The sequence below is a fragment of the Mixophyes fleayi genome, chromosome 7 (genome assembly GCF_038048845.1).
Source record: "Mixophyes fleayi isolate aMixFle1 chromosome 7, aMixFle1.hap1, whole genome shotgun sequence".
In the NCBI taxonomy this organism is placed as follows: domain Eukaryota; kingdom Metazoa; phylum Chordata; class Amphibia; order Anura; family Limnodynastidae; genus Mixophyes; species Mixophyes fleayi.
The window spans coordinates 25,142,689-25,166,253 of record NC_134408.1 but is presented as its reverse complement, the minus strand read 5'-3'; the positions used below and the strand labels follow the sequence as shown (position 1 = coordinate 25,166,253).

At 42.2% G+C, this 23,565-nt stretch overlaps 1 protein-coding gene across 2 annotated transcripts in view; it reads left to right on the top strand.

Annotated features, from left to right (window-relative positions):
• PAM16 (presequence translocase associated motor 16) overlaps positions 1-23,565 on the top strand; it is a 100,488-nt gene that overhangs the window by 12,766 nt on the left and 64,157 nt on the right. For both annotated transcript variants that reach the window (XM_075179432.1, XM_075179430.1), the window contains exons 7-9: positions 1,610-1,660; positions 12,726-12,812; positions 13,035-13,117. In XM_075179432.1, the coding sequence (XP_075035533.1) occupies positions 1,610-1,660; positions 12,726-12,812; positions 13,035-13,117 (221 nt within the window). The remainder of the gene's footprint in view (positions 1-1,609; positions 1,661-12,725; positions 12,813-13,034; positions 13,118-23,565) is intronic.

The following is a 23,565-nucleotide window of genomic DNA, read 5'->3' as shown; positions in this document are numbered from 1 at the left end:
AAAAGTCGTACCAAAGTGTCGATTGTCAGCTCATTTGGTTGGTCGTACTGTTTAATATTTCCTGACCAATCCACCTACCGATCATGTAGTGTGTAGAGGTTTCCGATCGATCCACGAGCAGCCGCCGAACTGCGCCTCCTTTGGTGGCGTGTATGTTAATTTCTGATGCTTGTACCAGTCCCACGTGGTGTCGCTCATTTCAAAAGTATCCATATTAGTAAACATACTTATTTTTGTTTTGCGGTTGAGAACGAGCGTTCAATGTACACGTGCTAGCGAATGTATGAAGAAAATGTGTTGCCTTCGCTTTTTTATGAGGTTTGGGGTGGTTACTATTAAACATGGTCTGCCCTTTATTTCAATTTCTTGGGGTTATCATTGCATTAGTCGTTTCAGTGTGTACAAATTTCTAATCTTTGCTTACGACAATATGGACGTGAAAAGTCACTTCCCCCGACGGTCGGTCGGTCTTTCGTTAATCGTGTAAAACGTGACTAGTGTGTGCTCATTAATCGTCCGAGCAGTCGTAGATAACACATCGGTCGGAAAATTCTTCAGTGTGTACCTAGCCTTAGATGGACCCGTATAGAAGCTCAGTTTTCAGTCAGAAGATTATTTAATCAGTGTGGAGGAAGTGATGTCACAACAGAAGCCATTCCTTATTGGCTCTAACACCTTGGATGTATGAACTTCCTTAAATCCAGGAGTAAAGTGTTCCTGACATGAGCCACACTACTCAGTGCTGGTGTTAATGTTTAGATGATCATAATCTTGGCTCCATGATGGCTTAGGATCTCTAACTTCAATCTTACTTATACATGTAGGAATTGATTGAGCTAAAATAATCTGTGCTGCTGTGAGCATTCCAAAAGCTCTGAATGGCTACTTGATTTTCCCAGCCTTGAAGAATGATTATCATTTATTTATATAGCGCCACCAATTCTGTAGCGCTGTACAGAGAATATTTGTCATTCACATCAGTTATTATCATCATCACCATTTATTTATATAGCGCCACTGATTCCGCAGCGCTGATCAGAAAATTCATTCACATCAGTCCCTGCCCCATTGAAGCTTACAGTCTAAATTCCCTAATATAGACACACAGACAAAGAGAGAGAGAGAGACTAGGGTCAATTTTGATAGCAGCCAATTAACCTACCAGTATGTTTTTGGAGTGTGGGAGGAAACCAGAGCACCCGGAGGAAACCCACGCAAACACGGGGAGAACATACAAACTCCCATACAGTGAGACTAATCTAAACTCCATCATATAACGTGACCATTATTATCTTTACTTTTTGCAATGTTTCTACACAGCAATGAAAGAAAAGCATTTTAGTAAAAATGAATTTCCCTGTTTGACATTGTATGTGACCTCTCACGTCGTATGTGACCTCTCACGTCGTATGTGACCTCCCACGTCGCGTGTAACCTCTCACGTCGTGTGTAACCTCTCACGTTGTATGTAACCTCTTGCGTCGTGTGTAACCTCGCACATTGTAAGTTTTGGGGATTCATGTAGTAACAGTATTTTGTAAACCAACGTGCTGATCATGTCTGTACAGACTTTCTTCCCTGTGACATTGTACGGTTTCCCTTCCCGCAGGACAAGAGGCTGAGGATTTTTGATGTCCGCAAGAGCTCTGAAGCCATCCAGGTAATGACCAAGAATGTCAGATATGGAGGAAAGTGATGGGACCAGGGGAGGAGGGGGGTAGTGATACAGTAACGCACTGAATCATGTTTAAGTGTATTGTTTTGAGCATTTGCTGGTACAAGTCTCTTTGCATTAGGACATTTGTTAGCATGTGATTACATGCTGGTACATCCTATAAACAAATGTCACACATAGATAAGATTTACAGAGCGTGTCACAACAGGAGATAGGGATCCCTTCATGTCATTGTTTCATTCTTCCTCTCCTCCTCTGTTATCTGATCCCCCAGTGTAAACCAGTTATTCTGAGTCACTCAGTAAAACACTAGGGGCTAGATTTACTAAACTGCGGGTTTGAAAAAGTGGAGATGTTGCCTATAGCAACCAATCAGATTCTAGCTTTCATTTTGTAGAATGTACTAAATAAATGACAGAGAGAATCTGTTTGGTAGGCAACATCTCCACTTTTTCAAACCCGTCGTTTAGTAAATCTAGCCCTAGGAGTAAGGCTGGGTAAGCACTACAGGTTTTTCATCCGATTATCGGGCCAATCAAACGATAAATGATCATTCGACCCAATCTCGCATTAGTGTGTACACTCCCACGATGAGCGATTATTGTTCCAAAGCACACCGTATTGTTTCATTTGATATTATAAACGGACTAAAAATCTCTATAAACAATGGAACGTTGTTGTTCCAGTCCTGCAGTGTGTATACACTCAGGACCGGCAGTGTCCCTAGATCTCTATGGAGTGGGCAGAGTCATCATCTTTTCAGCCGATGGTTATGACAGATGAAGAGCACAGATCTGAAGGTAAATCGTATAAAACGTATATAGTGTGTACACAGGAATCGGCTGCTGATAGGAACCTTCAGACGTTGGTAAAATATGTTATCGATATTGCATGGGGGGACATTATATGTAGTGTGTACCCAGCCTTAATTCTATTTTATACTCCCGTACATCCATAACCTGAGAATGCCTTCTTTAAAATCTGCACTTATAAAAACCCTTGACTCCTGCCTCGCCCTATTAAAGCACAATGGGGCTGATGCCAAGTTGGACGTATGCTCGTTTGATTAGCGTAAATTGTGCTAATTTCTCTGCACATGCCCACGCACAATAGTGTCGGTAGCATCTGACATTTGCCCTTTCTTACTCCAGTAGAGGTGGAATGGGGGGGGGGAGGGCAGAGCACTGTAAGAGCATGTTCCTGTAATTGTGAATGATGCTGACCTGCAGGGACAAGCGGATCAGCCTTTTGCTGGCATCTGAGACTTGGTGCAATTAATAAAAAAAATAAATAGAAAAAAGGTAAAAATAAATATTTAAAAAAAAAACATTGTTGCCCTCCCAAAGTGTTCCCAGCCCCAGCACTCGGAGCCTTGGCTGGTAACATCCAGGTCATAGGGACGAACAGCATGCGGTCCCCCAGATACAGCCGATACCAGCACCAGGCTCTGACCGGCTGCTCTGGTGATGCAGCGTGGGGTCCCCTGTCATAAGGTGAGGCAGTCATAGCCTGTTCAGTACGATGCTCAATTCCCTAGGGAAATCTGGCCTGCAAAAAAAAAAGTGCCTCCTCCCCCTTTAGAAGAAAATAGCACTCTGGCTCCTCCCAACACTCCTTGCCAGTGAGTGCTGGGGTAATAAAGGGTTTAAAGAAATAAATAAAATCTTTTTTTTATTTGCTGGTGCACTACTGATCCCAGAAAGCCCTGACATGCCTAATTACTTATGTAGGCGTTTGTCGAACTACGAACGCCAGCCGGCACATGGCTGCCAGAGCATGCAGGCACACGTAGAGCTACAAGCGACAACATGTCCTGGCATCTGGGACCCACTGGACTTATTGTGCACCTGCAAAGAATTACTGTAACATAAACACACCAAGACAGTGAAGAAAAATACTTTAAAAAATAAATAAATAAATAAACCCCCCCACACCCTGTGTTCTCCACATTAGCGCTCGTCTACATCCGGAGAGGTTCCTCTTCTTTCTTCCTGCTTGAAATCCATTGGGAATACAATGAAAAAAAAACTTTGTGTATGACAATAACATGCTCCTTGCTGCAACGCAACTGAGAGGTTGCGCGTCCAATCAGCTTCTAATCAAAACAGAGCGGCTTCACTCTGATTGGTCAGAGGGGGAGGAAAGTCACTCTGTATTGGTTAGTAGTGTTGAGACCGCCTTCAGGTATCACTGGCTTATCAACATTATAATGATGCGCTTAGTAAGTAGCCTGTCAGTGTACTTTAGATATTCACACGCAGTAACCTGCATATGCTGAAAACGCTTCACTGAAAGGTCCACTTCAATTAGAATTAGAATTTATTTTTATCTATACGTAAAACATGTATTAAGAAGTGCTGGAATTTTTTTAAACATACAGTATGTTGTATTTCCCACATACTTAGAGTGGAGACAGTTTTTAATGGGCTGAATCAATATCCATAACAATGCAGCCTATTGAATGCATATTATAGCGCCGATTCTTTAAGGAAAGGAGATCTGAATACAGCTGGCGTTTAAAAAAAAAAAATGACATGCAATTTGCATGCATGTTTGTTTTCTTATGTTCATATTCGTTTGAAAATGGGTCTAAGTATGTTCTGGCTATATGATACTTGCCGTATGCAGGCAGATAGAACAGCCTGCAGGATACACACGTTTATATGTGCAATAATAGAAGAACACATGGGCGAAAAAAAGATCAGCCATATTTTTGGAAACTTTAGATTAATTCCATTTACATAGCAGCAGTGGAGTTAATGAATCAGCCACACACAGTTCATCCACCTACAGACAGCCTGTTTCATACTCGTTTGAGCTCCTTAGTACAGGTTGTTTTGCTTCAGCACTTTAGAAATATCCTAATTTAATCTCCCTAATGGGTCATTCAGACATGGTAGTTCTCCGTCCCATTAATGCAGGCTAGAAAACGGGCAAAAACAACACTCCTTTTGAGCCCTAACTCTTTATTTACTCCGTATATTGCAAGTAATTATAGAGTGGTAACACTTTATATGCCCAATAAATGTCCTACTGTGTTTCAGAAAAAAATTGTCTTAGAAATGCAATATTGATTTCACCACCAGAGAGCGCCATGTATGCATGCTGTAGAGTTTCTTCAATTTAATTCTGTAACATCTAAGCATCTGCGCTAAACCACAGCCTGCGTCCCTTAATCCTCCCTCCAAGCGCTCTTTCGCAGTTTCTCTCTAACTATAACTTATAGAATGCTTCAAATTCATGGACAGACGTGTCAGGGAGAGAATCAGATGTCACAGAAGTGGCAGGACAGGATTTCATTCTGACGCTGCAGGGAGATTGGGTTATATAGATGAAGAAACTGGTTTGCAGATGTCTGAGGCTAAAATTTGAAGTGCAAAGTATTTTGAGGGACGATAGCCAATAACAATTTGAGCACATTGTCACATGATACCAGCATGTTTTAAATCCTGCAGCGATGAGCACATTCCGAGCTGATGCGAAGGAGACAGTGAGACAACATACAGGATCAGCAGAATTATTATGAAAAGGAAGAAATTGTATTTGTGGGGGCGGCTTATCTGTCAATTATTCTGTGTTTTCTCATACGGCCTTAGTCATAACCAGCATATATCGCCTGTCCGCATTGCCTGCTCAGGGGTCAGCAGTAGGGTATAGAGATTGGGCCGGGTACCTCCTGTGTGTGTTGGCACAACCAGTGCCACATGCAACAGGATTAAATTGGGCAGCCTCATCCCTGAGTGTGTGGGTGAACTGGCCGCAGAAAACGTTTCCAGATGTTGCAGGCCCAGCATCCTTCAGCACTTTGGGCGTACGAGAGGGAGGAGGAGAGAAATTCTTTCCTCCAGCATCATGAAATTCCTGCTAACCTCTTCTCCCTCTCTGTCCAAATACACTCAATTTCCTCTTCCTTGGGGGAATGGTCTGCAGGTCTGGATCCTTTGCACAGATGGGGGCAGCGGGGAGGGAGGTGCCGAATCTGCAGCTCTGGTGTTAAAGTGCCCCGGACCGCAACGGGTTAAAGGGAGATCTGCTGTTATTTCCTTTCGTAAAATCTTGCTGGACATTAAGAGATGAATGTTGTACTTGTACGGGCATGGAGGGGTTAATGCCAGGATCTCAGTGTTGAAACTATTAGTGCAGGAATGTTCTGCAGATCTGGCTTTGAAGAAAGGGTTTAATTTCAGTTTGTTCTTCTGCTTGGCGCAAAATTACTTCAGCACATGTTCTCCATTAGCCACTCAAACCAGGCTTCTCATGAGAAACCCTCATCCCCCTCTCACAGTAGCTTGTGTGCTTCTAATATGCAGGCGATGGGACAATAGTCTGCTCAGTTTACCTAATACACAGACATCCGGACACAGTCCTCTCCTCTCTTCCTAATACACAGACATCAGGGCACAATCCTCTCTTCTTAATACACAGACATCTGGGCACAATCCTCTCTTCCTAATACACAGACATCAGCGCACAAGCCTCTTCCTAATACACAGGCCTCTTTCTAATATACAGACATCAGGACACAGGCCTCTCTTCCTAATTCACAGACCTCTCTAATTCACAGACATCAGGGCACAATCCTCTCTTCCTAATACACAGGCCTCTCTTCCAAATACACAGGCCTCTCTTCCAAATACACAGGCCTCTCTTCCTAATACACAGACCTCTCTTTCTAATTCACAGACATCAGGGCATAAGCCTCTCTTCCTAATACACAGGCCTCTCTCCCTAATACACAGACATCAGGGCATAAGCCTCTCTTCCTAATACACAGACCTCTCTTTCTAATTCACAGACATCAGGGCATAAGCCTCTCTTCTTAATACACAGTCCTCTCTTCCTAATACACAGACATCAGGGCACAAGCCTCTCTTCCTAATACACAGACCTCTCTTCCTAATTCACAGACATCAGGGCATAAGCCTCTCTTCCTAATACACAGGCCTCTCTTCCTAATACACAGACATCAGGGCACAATACTCTCTTCCTAATACACAGACCTCTCTTCCTAATACACAGACATCAGGGCACAATCCTCTCTTCCTAATACACAGACCTCTCTTCCTAATACAAAGACACCAGGGCACAATACTCTCTTCCTAATACACAGACATCAGGGCACAAGCCTCTCTTCCTAATGCACAGGCCTCTCTTCCTAATTCACAGACATCAGGGCATAAGCCTCTCTTCCTAATACACAGAGCTCTCTTTTCTTAATACACAGACATCAGGGCACAAGCCTCTCTTCCTAATGCACAGGCCTCTCTTCCTAATTCACAGACATCAGGGCATAAGCCTCTCTTCCTAATACACAGACCTCTCTTCCTAATACACAGACATCAGGGCACATACATCTATTTTTAATACAAAGGCATCAAGACACAGACTTATCTTCTTAATACACAGACATGTCCTTATACAGAGGTATCAGGACACAGTTCTCTTGTCCAAATACACAGGCATCAGTGCACAGAACTCTCTTCCTAATACACAAGCATCCAGACACTGACCTCACTTCCTAATACACAGGCATATTCTCCTTAGAGGTATCAGGACTCAGACCTCAACCCTCCTCCTAATACACAGACAACAGGACAAATATTCTCCCCTCTTCCTAATACACAGAAGTCATGATCTTCTAATAAATGGGCATCTCTCCTCTGCTTTATATACAATAATCTCTGCGTAATACACAGATAGAAGGTCACAGACCTCTCCCCTCCTCCTAATACTCACATATCGGGACACCGACCTCTCTTCCTAATACGCAGGCATCAGGGCACAGACCTCTCTTCCTAATACACAGGCATCAGGGCACAGACCTCTCTTCCTAATACACAAGCATCCAGACACTGACCTCTCTTTCTAATACACAGGCATCAGGATATAAACATCCCCCCTCCTTCTAATATGCATCATAAACACACAAACCTTTCCCCTCGTTCTAATACAGAGATATTTTGGACAAAGACATAAAGTCACTTCCATGATGTCCAGCTAGGTGGGGGTAGAAGCGAGATAAAGCTCTTCTGATCTCCTACACTGTGAATGAGCTGTTTATACCAGACATAGTCCCAGTGGTTTTACTCAGTGTGATTCATCATTTCTTAACATTCCTGGAAGATATAAAACTGTTTCACAATTTTGGACTTGAGAAATACAAACATTTAGGCCCGTCTCATGGAAACCGTAACACTACATATTGGACACTGCATTTTGTAAGCAGTCAAGTTACGTCAGCCAATATACCACAGATGGCTCCTCAGCTTGCACTACAACTCCCAGCATGCTTTGCAGGCAGTCATTACTTTTATGTCTCTTTGAAACAGAAAATCATGTGCCTTGAAGGTTTCTCAGCTAAATCAGTTTTGGGTGACGATTGTAGTAAAATTATTCTGGAGGAGTCTGAATTCTGAGAAATTTTGTATTCTTGGCTATAGATTTCTAGGGGTAAAAAGTAAGCGTTTGTCACTTACACACTATTGGTTCAGCCTACAAAATGGCTGCCGCTACTGTCATGAGAATGGGGCCTTTGCCTTCACTGGGAACCTGCAATATCACTGGGACAGATACTTAAGTGCTTCCTTCTCACAACGTGCCTCACTGATATCACCGAGTCCTATGAACTGGTAGACTGCAGTCTTATGGATGTTGGTTCTACCGACAAAATGGCTGCCTCACTCTGTGGCGGCAACAGAAGCACTTTAATTAAAGCGGACAAAGGGGTCTATTAATCATCTGGATAATTTCCCTTTTTCTGACGGAAAAAAGAGTTTATCGCTGGAATTAGGACTTCTCCCTAATTAATAAAGACCCTGGGGCGTTGATGACTATCAGCGAGGCGGCCTCCGGTAAAGCATGGGGAAGCTTATTTACCATGAACACGGTTTTCACGAAAGTGGAAATATAAGCCGGTTCACGCATGAACAGATTGACCCCAGACTTGGGGGCGAAGTGCTAAGCGCTAAGCGTACTATTGCTGCTGCCAGCCAGTATCGCCAAGTACTGAGCAACAAGTTGGTTGGCGTTAACAACAGTCCTGAGCATCAGATACACGGTGATAATTTTGTACAGGAATGAGATTTCATTATGCGAGATGGGATTATTTAAATTTGATAAAAGGGTGGAGTGGGCGTATTTATTATTATATTATTATTATTATTTATTTACAGGTTTGTGGTTGGGCGCATCTACCTTTTCTCTCAGTAAAAGGTCTCGAATTCTCCGCCAACACTGAGGTCCTAGAGATCGGGTCTTGTTTCTATACCTATTACGGGATGCTCTTGTGCTTTCCTGTGGGAAAGTGCATATATATAAGCGCACCTCAACCAATATAATTAAAAGCTTGAAACACACAAAGTGACAGATGCTACACAGTCCTGATGTCACCTTGCTCGCGTGATAAAATTAAGACCTAGATGAAGCCAAACCGAGCAGTAATTTAGAAAATCCGAAAAGTTGAATAAAGGGGTGGGCTTTGTTGTGATGTTTTTGCAGTTTTCACCCTGTGCTTTTTCCGGAGCATCGATAAACCCACAAAATTAGCAGAAGACTGCTTTTACGCGCTTGTTTCCAAAGACCGTGAAATGCGCGTGCACCCTGAATTGCATTCGGCACACTTGCGCATATTTTCCGGTTTAGTAATTGACCTTTAGAGATTACCATTTGCACCATGTCATCAAATAAAGCCTGGCGCAAAGCTCTAGTGCACAACCAGTGTAAGAAAGTTGTGATGTTTTTCTCCCCCACCTCAAATAATAATGGGTGAACTTCCGCCCCCCCAGGACCCTTTCTGTCAGCTGAAGCCAGGATTCTCCATCAGCCTTATGGCACTGAAATTTTGGTGTGTGATTTATCCTCCCACTCTCTTCAATATATCTTAATAGAAATGTCCTATTAACGAGGACTGGACTGACGTAGGGGGCGAACCAGAGGCAGAACTACCATTGGTGCAGCAAGAGAAGTGGGCCCATGGAGATAATGGGGCCCGCTGCATGGCAGATGCAGAGGGTCGGGGGCCTCCCTGCACCAGGGACCAAACCTCACTAGTTCCACCTCTGGGGCGAACCCTCTGTTTACGGCATTACTCTAAGACCTAAACAACCATTGATTCTTTTCAAAAACCAATGGACCTTAGCGATCCAATCTAGTTGTTTCTCTCTCAGGTTGTATGATTGTATCTGCCTTTATGTGAGCAGCTTTAAGAAATCTGCTCTTACACTAGCGGTCAGTAATTACTTAGGGGTAAATGTATCAAACTGCGTGTTTGAAAAAGTAGAGATGTTGCCTATAGCAACCAATCAGATTCTAGTTATCATTTATTTAGTACATTTTACAAAATGAAAGAATCTGATTGATTGCTATAGGCAACATCTCCACTTTTTTTTTCAACCCGCACCTTTTTCAACCCCTTAGTGTGATCCCTGTTAGTTAGTGAAGTCCTACAATTCGTACGTTTAATGTGTTCCGGAACTGATGTACAAGCGCTCCCTGTTTCCTATACACTGAAGGAATGCTGACCACTTGTTATTAGCTTTACAGGGGGGATATATTTGTCGTAGGGGGACTCTGTGACAGTCACAGCTGTGTCCAGTTGCTAATTCCCATGGGTTTGATGTTTGCCTGGCTATTTCCCCATGCAGAATCCAAGATGTCAGACCTCTGTTGCCATGACAACATGGCAACAGGCGGAAGGTGTTTGAAGATGGAACAAGGGTGTATGTACTGAGCTGGGACTGACCAAACAGCAATTACTCTCTATCTGTTATTGAATATGTATCTAAAAAAGAAATCTCTATGTGTTCCTGGGAGCTGAGCACATATTTGTAGACCAGGCGTGACACATGTGCCTATAGAAGCACACACAGACTCTGTGACAGAACGAGAATCTGTAATAACTGTGTGTAAGGGCATCTTCTTGTCATTCTTTCCCCCTCGACTCGCAGGAAGTGTGTGGGATTACAGGGTTTGGGGTCGTGGGAAGTGAGGACCAAGCGGAGGTGATATCTATAAATAGTAACAGCGACATCTCCTCCCAGTCTTAACCGCTTATACACAAGGCTATATAATCTATACATGCATGTATACGTATATGGAAATGAGCCTAAATAGAGGTTACACTGGATGCAGCATTTCACTTCCAATCTAAAGGTTAATATATGAATTTGTGTGTAGTGAGAGACTTGTGGTCTCTATTTATACTTTGATAGAACATATACACCTATCTGTTCTCAGGTACACTTGACTGAGGCTGTATGTATAAAACTTATTATGATTACCGTTTATTTATATAGCACCCCCATATTCCGCAGCGCTGTACCGAGAACATTTATTATTCACATTAGTCTTCTGCCCCATTGGAGGTTACAGTCTAATCTCCGTAACACACAGATACATACACACTAGGGCCCAGTTTAGTCAGCAGCCCATTGACCTATTACTATAGGGGGAGTTCTGTTATCCGCCAAGTGTTGAGATTTTTCTCCGGAACAGTCCGCGGAGACGCACGGCGTCAATATTTATTCTCAAATCACCGTTCATTTTCCCTCACGTTCCATAAAGATGTGAGGAGAACGGGAGATTTGTTACCACATTGGCCGGCAATCCAGGCGATGTCCGGCGGCACCGAGCGGCTAATTGAATCCCCCCCCTATCCTATGTTTTTGGACTGTGGAAATGAGTTTATGTTTTACAGATGAAAGAAAGACCAAAAATAAAATGTGAGGCATAGGATCCATGTTTGCAGCGACGCTTATTAATATACAGAAGTTTTTATAGACACAGTTACATATGTGACCCCACATAGTGAAGCCATGTAGTAGCTTTTACATGAGATTCCATGTTTACAGGAGATGTTGTTATAGAGAACCCTGAGTGGATCGGCCGTACTACAGCCACATGTATGACTATGAACTCTGTCCTGTAATAATATTTATTTTCTATAGTCTAGTGGCTTTCACACGCTTGTAGAAACCTATACACGCTGTCTTGTCTATTTTTCTATTGACACCTGCACTTCACACACTGGTATAAATATTTACACGCACACATATACATGCTCCACGGCTTATAGGCTATATATATATATATATATACAGACAAGTGTATATGTTATAAAACTGCAGGAGACATAACGTGTGTCAGCTAAGCCTGGAGACAGAGATTTCACATGGCTGACGGGAGTGCCAGCTCACTGCCAGGCTGTGGCAGTGCCAGCATAACCCAGTGCCACGCTTAGAGCAGGAGGCAGCACGGTGCAGGCTGCAGCCAGGTCTGTACTAGTTTGGAGATCACATTACAGGAGTGGCACTGCTACAGTTGGCCAAGTGTGGGGTCACATTGAGTGACAGGAGAATTTGTTGCTGCCTGAAGTGTAGTGACAGCTTCTGCCCTGGCAGAGTTTGCATTGAACAGGTGGGAGCAGGTTATCGGGTGTTACTGTCTAAAGGGACATTATACTGCAGAATTGTCATTTAAAACAAAAATTAAGACTTGTGGTTCTCTTCAGTTATGCTCTCATCATATATGATAGTGCTGCTGATGATTTATTTTATTGATTGGTCCATCCAGACACGTTCTATGCCATTTTTCTATATCATTCTGTTCCTGTTTCATTGAAGTTATTGGGAGTAATATAATAGATTCTAGTCTTATGTGTATTACTAAAATCCTGTGACCTCTTCAGCATACTTCAGTGCTGCGTTCTTACAATGTGCCCCGTTAATAAGCTCACTGTGTTCTCACTTTGTGGCTCACTAATGTCCTTAAGAAATTCACTGTGTTCTCACATTGTGCCTCACGCCTCACTAATGTCCTTAATAAATTCACTGTGTTCTTTCTTTCTCCCTCACGCCTCACTGATGTCCCTTATTCCCAGTGAACCCTTTGACTGAATATTGGGTTCTCCCCGCCCAAATGGCTGTTTTCGCGTCTACATATGAATATAAGAGAAGTAGGATTTGCTGTGCTGATAACACTCCTACTTTTATCATTAAGCTATATATTATATACAGCCCATACGCTGCATTAACGGTCTCTTGGCTTCTTTCAGGACGCACAGGGTCATGATAACAATAAGGACTCTCGGGTAGTCTGGACGAATTCCGACAATCATCTCATAACATCCGGATTCAACCAGGTAGAGTATATCCCAAGCCTCAGCGACCCCCTCTCCGAACTGTTAAACTCTTTCTACCTGAGCCTTTGGGTACCAGTAGACCTTAGTGAGGGAGCGGAACGTTTCCGTATCCGAACTACTCTGCCGTCTAATTGCTGTGCCTCCACCTCTCTCTGACGCTTTCCTTGCTCTCGTTAATGTACAATGTACTTTCAACCACTTACTCTTCCCATGTTACATTAGGTCAGGGAGCGAGAGTTACTGCTTTGGGATCTTCGCAACTTCAGCCGACCGGTGACCTCCTTCTCACTGGATGCCTCCTCAGGGTAGGAACAAGGTTTTTAAAATAGTTCTGTTTGCTGTACAGTAAATGGTTAGTGAGTTCCACAGTGTTGTGAAGGGCAGTTTAAAGGTAACATTTCAAGAAATAATCTGGCCTTTCTTGTTTAAACTATATATCTTGCAAAATTCAGAGTCATAGAAACATGGAATATAGAACATCTCTTCACCCCTTCAGTGAGAGTGAGCCTGAAACTGAGAAATGCCAGAATTTGATTGGCCAAGAAATGTTGTGATATCACAGCAACGCTGTGGCCAATTGGAAAACACTATGGTCTGTGACCTGTTTTGTTTTCAAATGAACCCAATAAGTATGAATGAATGTTTTTCTTCTTTTGTACAGCTTCCAAAATGATGCTGATCTTTTTTTTTTTTTTTTACTTTAATATATTAATGTGTAGATAAGCTATAATCATCCATCCCTTAGTATTCTTGCACCCCTCCAAAAATTTGAAATAAAACTACTGGGACAAAATAATCACGCTTCTAAATCAAACAGGCCCTCCCAGGATCCCCCAGGGCACATCCCCATTACCCAGAAGCCATTCCCTCATCCCCGTAGACCTGGCTTTTTTGAGGTCCAGAAATTGTGACTGTCCCACCAGACCTGGGACTATTGGCTGTCCTTGTATAGCCTGTTACGTTATGTCCTTTTGTCAGCAGAGCAATCTCCACCTTTCTGCCCTCATAAAGTACCGTGTTTTATGGCTATTTGAATTGCTTTTGGCATATATTGGTGTCTCATAAACAAGATCATTATAAGAAGGACCGATGGGAACGCTCAGACATTCTCTTTGAAGTGCTGCGTAATATGTTGACACTATAAATAAAGGTTAATAATAACTGTTAGCGTGGATCCCATGCTCTGCAAAAAGAGGAACTTTCCATTATATATTGATGTGCGCAATCCAATATTTTATAGTCTATTATAAATTACCTTCATATCTACATATGTGGCATGCTGATTTGCAGTAGTAACCTCCTTGGAGGTTTATAGAGTAGTTTTCTATCATCTATTGTGATATTTCAGACGTCTTGCCTTAAAGCATTGCTCTCCTATCACCCTCCATAAATGTATAGTAATAGTCTCAATTATCCACTGTATACTGGAGAATATTTCATATTGGGTCTATGTTGATCTTCAGATCTCTAGATAGATTACTAGACTCATACCTTTCAATGCTCCCAATTTAAAAATAGAGACAGACTCTGCCTCACCCCGAAACTGCCTTGACCATGCCCCAATACAGAGGATATGCTTCTTTTTGTCCAAAATTTAAAAAGATATGTCCCAGGAAAAACCTGGGTATGTTAGGCTAGGGGGCTATATAATAAAGCACTGTTTCAACCAATCTAATATCCGTTTTCATATGTCTCACTACACTAGACATCTAGGCTCAGATTCACCTACGTGCGTACGCTCATTTGCGTAGCGTATCTTGAGTTAAATAGCTCGTGCATGATCAGAAATGGACATTGGGCCAATCAGCGCATTGCATACAATTCATGTCTGAATGGAAGTGACACTTACGACTGTCTATTACGTGAAGGGCGGAATAGGGACGGGGCAGATTAATGCAGGCGATGTGCACGAAGGGCGTCTCTACGCAGATGCGGACAATTCGTGTTCTTGGTTTCTCTCAATAACGTGTTTTTTAGCCGTATCATTTGCACCAGCTCCAGGGCAGGTGTCTGTGCCGACTGTTAATGATGACAGTCAGGGCTTCGTGTTTGTATTGAAAACTACACTTATGCGTGCCACTAAATAGCACAGAACATGTATGTACGTAAGTAAAAGAAACTACAATAACACATTGTATGCACAGTACGCAGTAAGAACATCCTGATTTATGTATTTACTATTTTTAAAAAAATTAAAACCTTTTTTTAGCAAATATTTGTATTAGTGAATATAGTATTAAGTTGTTAATTTATTTTATAAAATATTTTTTTTTCTGCATGCGTTCTGATGGGACTTTATATTGCACTTATACATGTGCTTATCCTGCGCTATGTGCTGTCTCTCTGCATACGGCAAGGAACGTTTAGCCAGAGCGTACTTATGCCCAAATGGACACGTATATTGAGATCCGTTTGTATTTGATGACATCCAGAACTACGCTTAGTTCCGCGTTCATTTTTTTTTTTTAACGCAAGTTGTGTGCAGGTTATCTCATAAGATATATGAGCGACTGATATGTGGGCAGCACGGTGGCCTAGTAGTTGGCACTTCTGCCGCACAGCACTGGGGTCGTGAGTTCGATTCCCGACCATGCCCTTATCTGTGTGGAGTTTGTATGTTCTCCCTGTGTTTGTGTGGGTTTCCTCCGGGTGCTCCGGTTTCCTCCCACACTCCAAAAACATACTAGTAGGTTAATTGGCTGCTATCAAATTGACCCAAGTCTGTGTGTGAGTGTGTGGGTGTGTGTATATGTTAGGGAATTTAGACTGTAAGCTCCAATGGGGCAGGGACTGATGTGAGTGTGTTCTCTGTACAGCGCTACGGAATTAGTGGCGCTGTATAAATAAATGGTGGTGATGATGATGATTGGGCAGACAGGAGGCATTGGATGGGCGGACTGGTCTGTTGTATGTCTCTGTCTTGGCTTTGTACACTCGGTACTATAATGCGACTATAATAAACAGTAGAAAAACTTGCATTGTTATTGACAACATGCTCTATTTCCACTCCGGTTTGCTTCTGGACTATCTGGCCCTTTATATATGACTCCTCGTGCTGTAAAGTGTATTTAAGCCGTGTTTCACTTGGCCAATGTACAGAATGAACTCTGGAAATGTTACAGAACACACTCTGAGAAGGAGGAATTCTTTAATTAATACTGAGGAATGTCATTGGTTCTCTTCTGGTCAGGTTTATAATGTCCTTGACTGCTTGATTGCATCTGCCTGTGCTGTGACAATGTTTCCTGTGTATGGGAGAATCTTCAACCCCCACCGTACGAAAAGGAGCTGCTGCTTTCTCAAGGACAAGTCATTTCCTCAACATGGTTTTTATGGTTCTCAGTCTCATTTGATATCTGCCACTGTCACGTTGTCACGTAATTGGCATTATCGCGTCGCGTTTGTGGCCACTAGATGCGCTCAATGCCTCGGAAGGATCAAGACAAAATTTGGAATCAAAATAGATTCCGTTTCTGGATAACATACATCTGGTTGGCAGAGGTTCAGCGTCGGCCCACGTGTACAGTCATCTACCAAAACGTGCCTTTTAAAGCCATTGTTGCTTTAAATTCTCCCTGCGCAGTTTCATACATTTACCCCCTGGAGAGAATGATTGGTTTACTGGGCAGCACGATGGCTCAGTGGTTAGCACTTCTGCCTCACTGGGGTCATGAGTTCCATTCCCGACCATGGCCTTATCTATGTGGAGTTTGTATGTTCTCCCCGTGTTTGCGTGGGTTTCCTCTGGGTGCTTCGGTTTCCTTCCACACTCCAAAAACATACTGGTAGGTTAATGGGCTGCTATTAAATTGCCCTTAGTCTCTCTCGGTCTGTGTGTGTGTGTGTGTGTTAGGGGATTTAGATTGTAAGCTCCAATGGGGCAGGGACTGATGTGAGTGAGTTCTCTGTACAGCGCTGCGGAATTAGTGGTGCTATATATATAAATAAATAGATAATGACAGCGGTGGATTCTGGTGGATCGCTTCTTTTCCTACTTAAACATCCTTAGGGATTAAAACTATTAGTGACTCTCATAGAGCTCCAGAGTTTCACCTTTCAGAGTGTAGTCGGGTTCTTGTAGACAGGCCGCAAATCGGAGTATTGCTAACTGTGACATTAGATGCTGAAACCTGTCTCCTCAATCTATCTTCAGCCAATGGGTTGTGAGGATGAGGAATCAGAACCCCTGGGGGCAAATGTATCAAGCTGAGAGTTTTCCGGTGGGTTTGAAAACTGGAGATGTTGCCTATAGGAACCAATCAGAGTCTAGCTGTCATTTTGTAGAATGTACTAAATAAATGATAGCTAGAATCTGATTGGTTTTTCAAATCTGCCGGAAAACTCTCAGCTTGATACATTTACCCCCTGGTGTTGAAATTCTTTCTTCTTTTTTTTTAAACCCTATGGGCTAGATTTACTAAACTGCGGGTTTGAAAAAGTGGGGTTGTTGCCTATAGCAACCAATCAGATTCTAGCTTTCATTTATTTAGTACCTTCTACAAAATGAAAGCTAGAATCTGATTGGTTGCTATAGGCAACATCCCCACTTTTTCAAACCCGCAGCTTAGTAAATCTAGCCCCATGTCACAAGATGGTCGTGGTCTAGTTCAGGGTCATTTTGCAGGAAACTTTAAAGTGTGCAAAAGTAATTCTAGAATGTGTAGCATAAAACATGGTACCTCACCATCAAGTGGAAGACAAGTAGTTACTTTACAAGACTTCTCTTCTAACTTGTGTAATACAGAGAATTAAATCACTCCAATGCTTGCAGTACAGAGAACGAAGGAACAGAATTACCCAAACAAAAATCCTCAGAAGACATTTTAATTGCATGGCAGTTATGTATTTAATTAAGAAAGAATGTGAACATCCTGAAATAATGCTGAACCTCATTAGAAGGCTCCCATCCAAATATCTGATATTCTTCAGAAGAAACAGAATGATGTATTATGTAAACCACATTCCCCAAGTTGACGCTTCAGGCTAATGAATCCCACTACAAATATTTATCATTGTGTCTTGTTAAACAAACTGCTCACACGTCTTGTAACACTCCATAGGAGGGGAAACTACATGTAGCCTGCATGTTTTATCATTTAATCGTTCAGCTTGAAACCCAACCTCTGCATTGCAGAGTACCTGTTTAAAGATGGTGCCCCAAGATTCGATATGTGTGTCACATGATCATCCCTCTACCTGACCTGGACACCCTCTTCGGCTTGCACAGTACCTGCCAATCTGGGTTAATATTCTGCTTTGGCTGAAGGGGGAGTTTGGATTCCCATCCCATTTATTAATATTTTAAAGGAGATTGTCCATTTTGAATATCTCAATTCTAATTGCACATGAGGTATTCCTAAGTGTGATTTAGTTAATGGGATTTTCTACCTTTAAGTCATCTTTAATTTATAAGTTTGTTAATAAAGTAATAAAATAATTCCTTCATCAAAACAAAATATCTTTGAGACTGTATACACCCTCATACAACTTTTACTATTCACGCTGTGCTTTATTCCATCTGTGGTTTGTCCAGTTATGTTTGTTAGGGAAGATTATATATATATATATATATATATATATATATATATATATATATATATATATATATATATATATATATATATATATATATATATATATTATACATACACACACATATACATATAAAATCAAAACATTGATATTCTGCACTTACCATGTACAAATTGGGGTGCAAAAGAGCATTGCCCGCATTGTATAAAGCACTCTTGTCAACTCTCCGGGAATGTCCGGAAGACTCCCGCATTTTGGGAGAGTCTCGCGGACTCCTGGGAGAGTATGGCAATCTCCCGAATTCTGCCGACTTTCTAGTGAAGTGGCCAGAATTTGGTCCAAAATTCCGCGATACTCCATGAATCGCCCCCGGTGTAAAATTACATCACAGGGGGCAGGTCCAAAATGACGCAATTTTATAAAGAAAGGAAGAAAGAAAGAAAATCATTGATGCTCTGCACCTACCAAATACAAAATTAATGATGCTGTTCTAACTACTTTTCTATATTAAAAACAGGAAATGTTAGTTCCACATATTGAAACATACTTTAACCTGACCACCCCACACCAATATCTTCCTCTCCTGGTCAGTCCTAACATGATAAGATGCTAACTAGCAAGTATTCACACGAGAAAATCTGAAATATGTGATACAAGTTCTGCAAGTATATTGATGAGTGACATGTTATTCAAAGCTTAATTTAGAATTCTTTAAGAGAGTTTAGTTTGGAACTGTGTGAAATGTGACAGCAAGTAGGTTACAAACAAAATCAGCAAATAGCCTAGACCTCTCTGCACGGTTGCTGTAGTGCCGATTACACTATAGAAGATAATGTTTGATTGGTTATTATGGATCGCAGGAACTTTTACAGTGCAACATTTTTTTAGAATTATCCCACAGGTATAATTACTAAATTGCAGGTTTGCCTATAGCAACCAATCAGATTCTAGTTATCATTTATTTAATACATTCTACAAAATGACAGCCAAAATCTGATTGGTTGCTAGAGGTAAGATCTTCACTTTTTCAAACCCGCAGTTTAGTAAATATACCCCCAGTGATTATGTTGTATATGTAATTAGTGTTGACTTACTTACACATTCCAGCATCATATCAAACTTCTTGACGGATGCTGATACATATTGATTGCACAGTGCAGTTAGCTGAAAACTATGACCACTATACTAATACAAGGTGAAAAATGGGAAAATAGTTGTATGAAGGCCTGTATTTAAGACATAATTATAGCGAACTCTGTCATTTACCTTAAATTGTATTAGAAATTCTTTTATGCCTTACCTTCTAACAAGGATGAAACATCTCTATATCAGTGTTGGTATTTTGTGTCTGTACAAGCCTGCATATTGCGCTCAACACTCAAACATTGGTTCAAGAAGCTGCCATGTAAATGACTTTACCCAGAAGCCTCTTCTGCTGAATAGCAGTGGCTTATTTATTAATGTTTCCCACTGGGCAGTGAGACATGAGAAATATTTTAGTGGTTCCTGCATAAGTAAAGGAATCATTCAGGATATAACCTATGTATACAGGGGAAGTTCTCATTTGGTATTGTACATGGAGTCTTATCAATGAGCATTAGCTGATCATCATCAGTTATTTATGTAGCGCCACTAATTCCGCAGCGCTGTACAGAGAACTCACTCACATCAGTCCCTGCCCCATTGGAGCTTACAGTCTGAATTCCCTAACATACACATGCACACATGCACACAGACACACAGACTAGGGTTAATTTGATAGCAGCCAATTAACCTACCAGTATGTTTTTGGAGTGTGGGAGGAAAGACACGCAAACACAGGGAGAACATACAAACCACACGGATAAGGCCATGGTCAGGAATCAAACTCATGACCCCAGTGCTGTGAGGCAGAAGTGCTAACCACCAAGGCACCGTGCTGCCCATAACTGATGATTTTCGTCACTACAGGGATGTCTCATTTTGCAATTTTAATTACTGCAGGAGCTGGGAGCAGCACACCAGGACATTATGCAACAGACATAAACAAACATATAACCATGTAATAGACAAGCAATAGCTGTAGTTAGAGGGCACATTCCTAGTTTTGTTTGCGGCTGCAATGTGGAGGCAGTCGGTACTGTTACAGATATACTGGAATCGTCTGATTATACTGACAGTGGCGTAGTGGTTAGCACTTCTGCCTCACAGCACTGGGGTCATGAGTTCCATTCCCGACCATGGCCTTATCTGTGAGGAGTTTGTATGTTCTCCCCGTGTTTGCGTGGGTTTCCTCTGGGTGCTCCAGTTTCCTCCCCACACTCCAAAAACATTCTAGTAGGCTAATTGGTTGCTATTAAATTGACCCTAGTCCCTCTGTCTGTGTGTGTGTATGTTAGGGAATTTAGACTGTAAGCCCCAATGGGGCAGGGACTGATGTGAATGAGTTCTCTGTACAGCGCTGCGGAATTAGTGGCGCTATATAAATAACTCATGATGATTTTTGGAGATCGGTCAGACACCATCTGGTTGTAATTGTTTGTCTTTTGTGCCGACTCAGACTGCTCAGGCGACAGCGTATCTGTTCTTCTTCTGCTTTAGTTTAGGGCTTATAATATAGACAAAGTTCTAAGATTAGAATTACAGTAGTATAGACATGGTAATATATGTATTCTAATAGCAGCGTATTAACACAGTGCAGTTACAGGATGAAGGGTCATGTAATAAAGCAATGATAGTTATAGGATGAGGCATCTTGTAATATATCAGTGAGAAAGACAAGATTTTATAGTCTGTATTAGAGCAGTGATAGATATAGGATGATGGGTCATGTGATAGATACAGGACAGATATAGGATGATGGGTCATATTATAGATAAGTAATAGAGACGGGACAGATAAAGGATGGTGGGTCATGTTTATAGATTGATATATACAAGATGATGGGTCATGTGATAGATAAGTGACGGATAGAGGATGATGGGTCATGTGATTAGATAAGTGATATATACAGGATGATGGGTCATGTGATAGATAAGTGATAGATACGGGAGAGAGAGGATGATGGGTCATGTCATGTAATACAGCAGTGATAGAAGAGAAGTCATGTAATACAGCAGTGATAGAAGAGAGGTCATGTGATACAGCAGTGATGGAAGAGATGTCATGTGATACAGCAGTGATAGAAGAGATGTCATGTAATACAGCAGTGATAGAAGAAAGGCTATGTAATACAGCAGTGATAGAAGAGAGGTCACGTAATACAGCAGTGATAGAAGAGAGGTCACGTAATACAGCAGTGATAGAAGAGAGGTCACGTAATACAGCAGTGATAGAAGAGAGGTCATGTAATACAGCAGTGATGGAAGAGATGTCATGTAATACAGCAGTGATAGAAGAGAGGTCGTGTAATACAGCAGTGATAGAAGAGAGGTCATGTAATACAGCAGTGATGGAAGAGATGTCATGTGATACAGCAGTGATAGAAGAGAGGTCACGCAATACAGCAGTGATAGAAGAGAGGCCATGTAATACAGCAGTGATAGAAGAAAGGCCATGTAATACAGCAGTGATAGAAAAGAGGTCATGTAATACAGCAGTGATGGAAGAGAGGTCATGTAATACAGCAGTGATAGAAGAGAGGTCATGTAATACAGCAGTGATGGAAGAGAGGTCATGTAATACAGCAGTGATAGATGAGGGATCATGTAATACAGCAGTGATAGATGAGGGATCATGTAATACAGCAGCTGTAGTTGATTTGCGTAATAAGATGGCGACATTTGCGAGCAGCGGCAGTTTGCACCAGCAGAGGGGAGACATGTTGGGAAGGCGTTCCTAGCAGATATGTTGTAGAAACAAGATTTCAGGTTGCAGTGAACAACTATTGAATACGAGATAAAGGGGTGGGGCGTGTGCATTTTCAGACAATTCCTTGCCATTTCCATTCTGCAAAAGCACTTGCACCAGCTCACCGCAGGGTTCCTTACTACACTTTAATGGCCCCGTTTTTGCACCTTGATATTGCACTTAGGTAGAGATGCGGCTTTCCAGGCGCACGGTGAGCAATATAATAAAACACATCACACACAAAATTACCAGCTATAATAAAGACAATCCTTATCCCCCCCCTGCTCGCTCATTAATATAGGCCATACATCAGGCTGATCCAGGCAGTATTTTAGATAAAAAAGTTTTTTATTTAACTAAATGGTGTGATGCTAAATGAGTAGGAGGTTGGAGATCATTGTAGAGTTTATACTCTAGCACAGTGCGCTTCTGGAGGTTGTCTTTGTGTCTCTGCGCACAATTACTTGGTAGAGATGTCCTTCATGCAGCTAGAAGTGCGTGGAGCGGATCACCAAGGCACTCCGGAGCGGATCACCAAGGCACTCCGGAGCGGATCACCAAGGCACTCCGGAGCGGATCACCAAGGCACTCCGGAGCGGATCACCAATGCACTCCGGAGCGGATCATCCAAGGCACTCCGGTGCGGATCATCCAAGGCACTCCGGTGCGGATCATCCAGGGCGGATCACCAAGGCACTCCGGAGCGGATCACCAAGGCACTCCGGTGCGGATCAGTGCTCTTTGTAGATGTGTAGGCAACGCTTTATGTAAAGTACTGCAGTTTAATTAAAACTGCATTATGCAAAATAATTATTTGAGGATGTAAATAGTGTTGAGGCGAGTTGCTTGTGCCAGTTAATGTCCACAGCATTATGGTAATAGATTTATGTGTATCACTGTAGATTTTTATTTGTAGATATTCATCTGTGCCTTTCTTCCACCCCCCACTCTCCTTGTTTCCTAGTCTCCAGGAGTAGGTTTATTTAGCAAGAGCTCAGACAGCGGCTGATCTCCATAGCAATCATAAAATAAACAGGTCAGAGCCAGGCCTCAAGCATCCTGACTTCTAATCCAGTCCGGGTAAGCTCTGCTCTTCGGCATGGCAGGATATCGCCCATCTTGTGGTATATACAGCTCATCTCCTAAATATGTATATAGACCACAGAGTGGTAATTCTTAGGTGAGTGCCTAACTCTGGCAACTCTTCCCCCCTCACCGCCTCCTCCCGTCTCTCCACATAGCCCTCAGTCTCCGTCCCAATGGGACCAGCTGACCCCATAATTATACCAGAAATAAGTTCTCTTACCTCACCCCTCACCCCCCTTCTATCCAGTCTTAGCTCTGGCAGATTTTAATGTCCATTCAGAAATGGCTCCCAGATGCTAACGTTGAT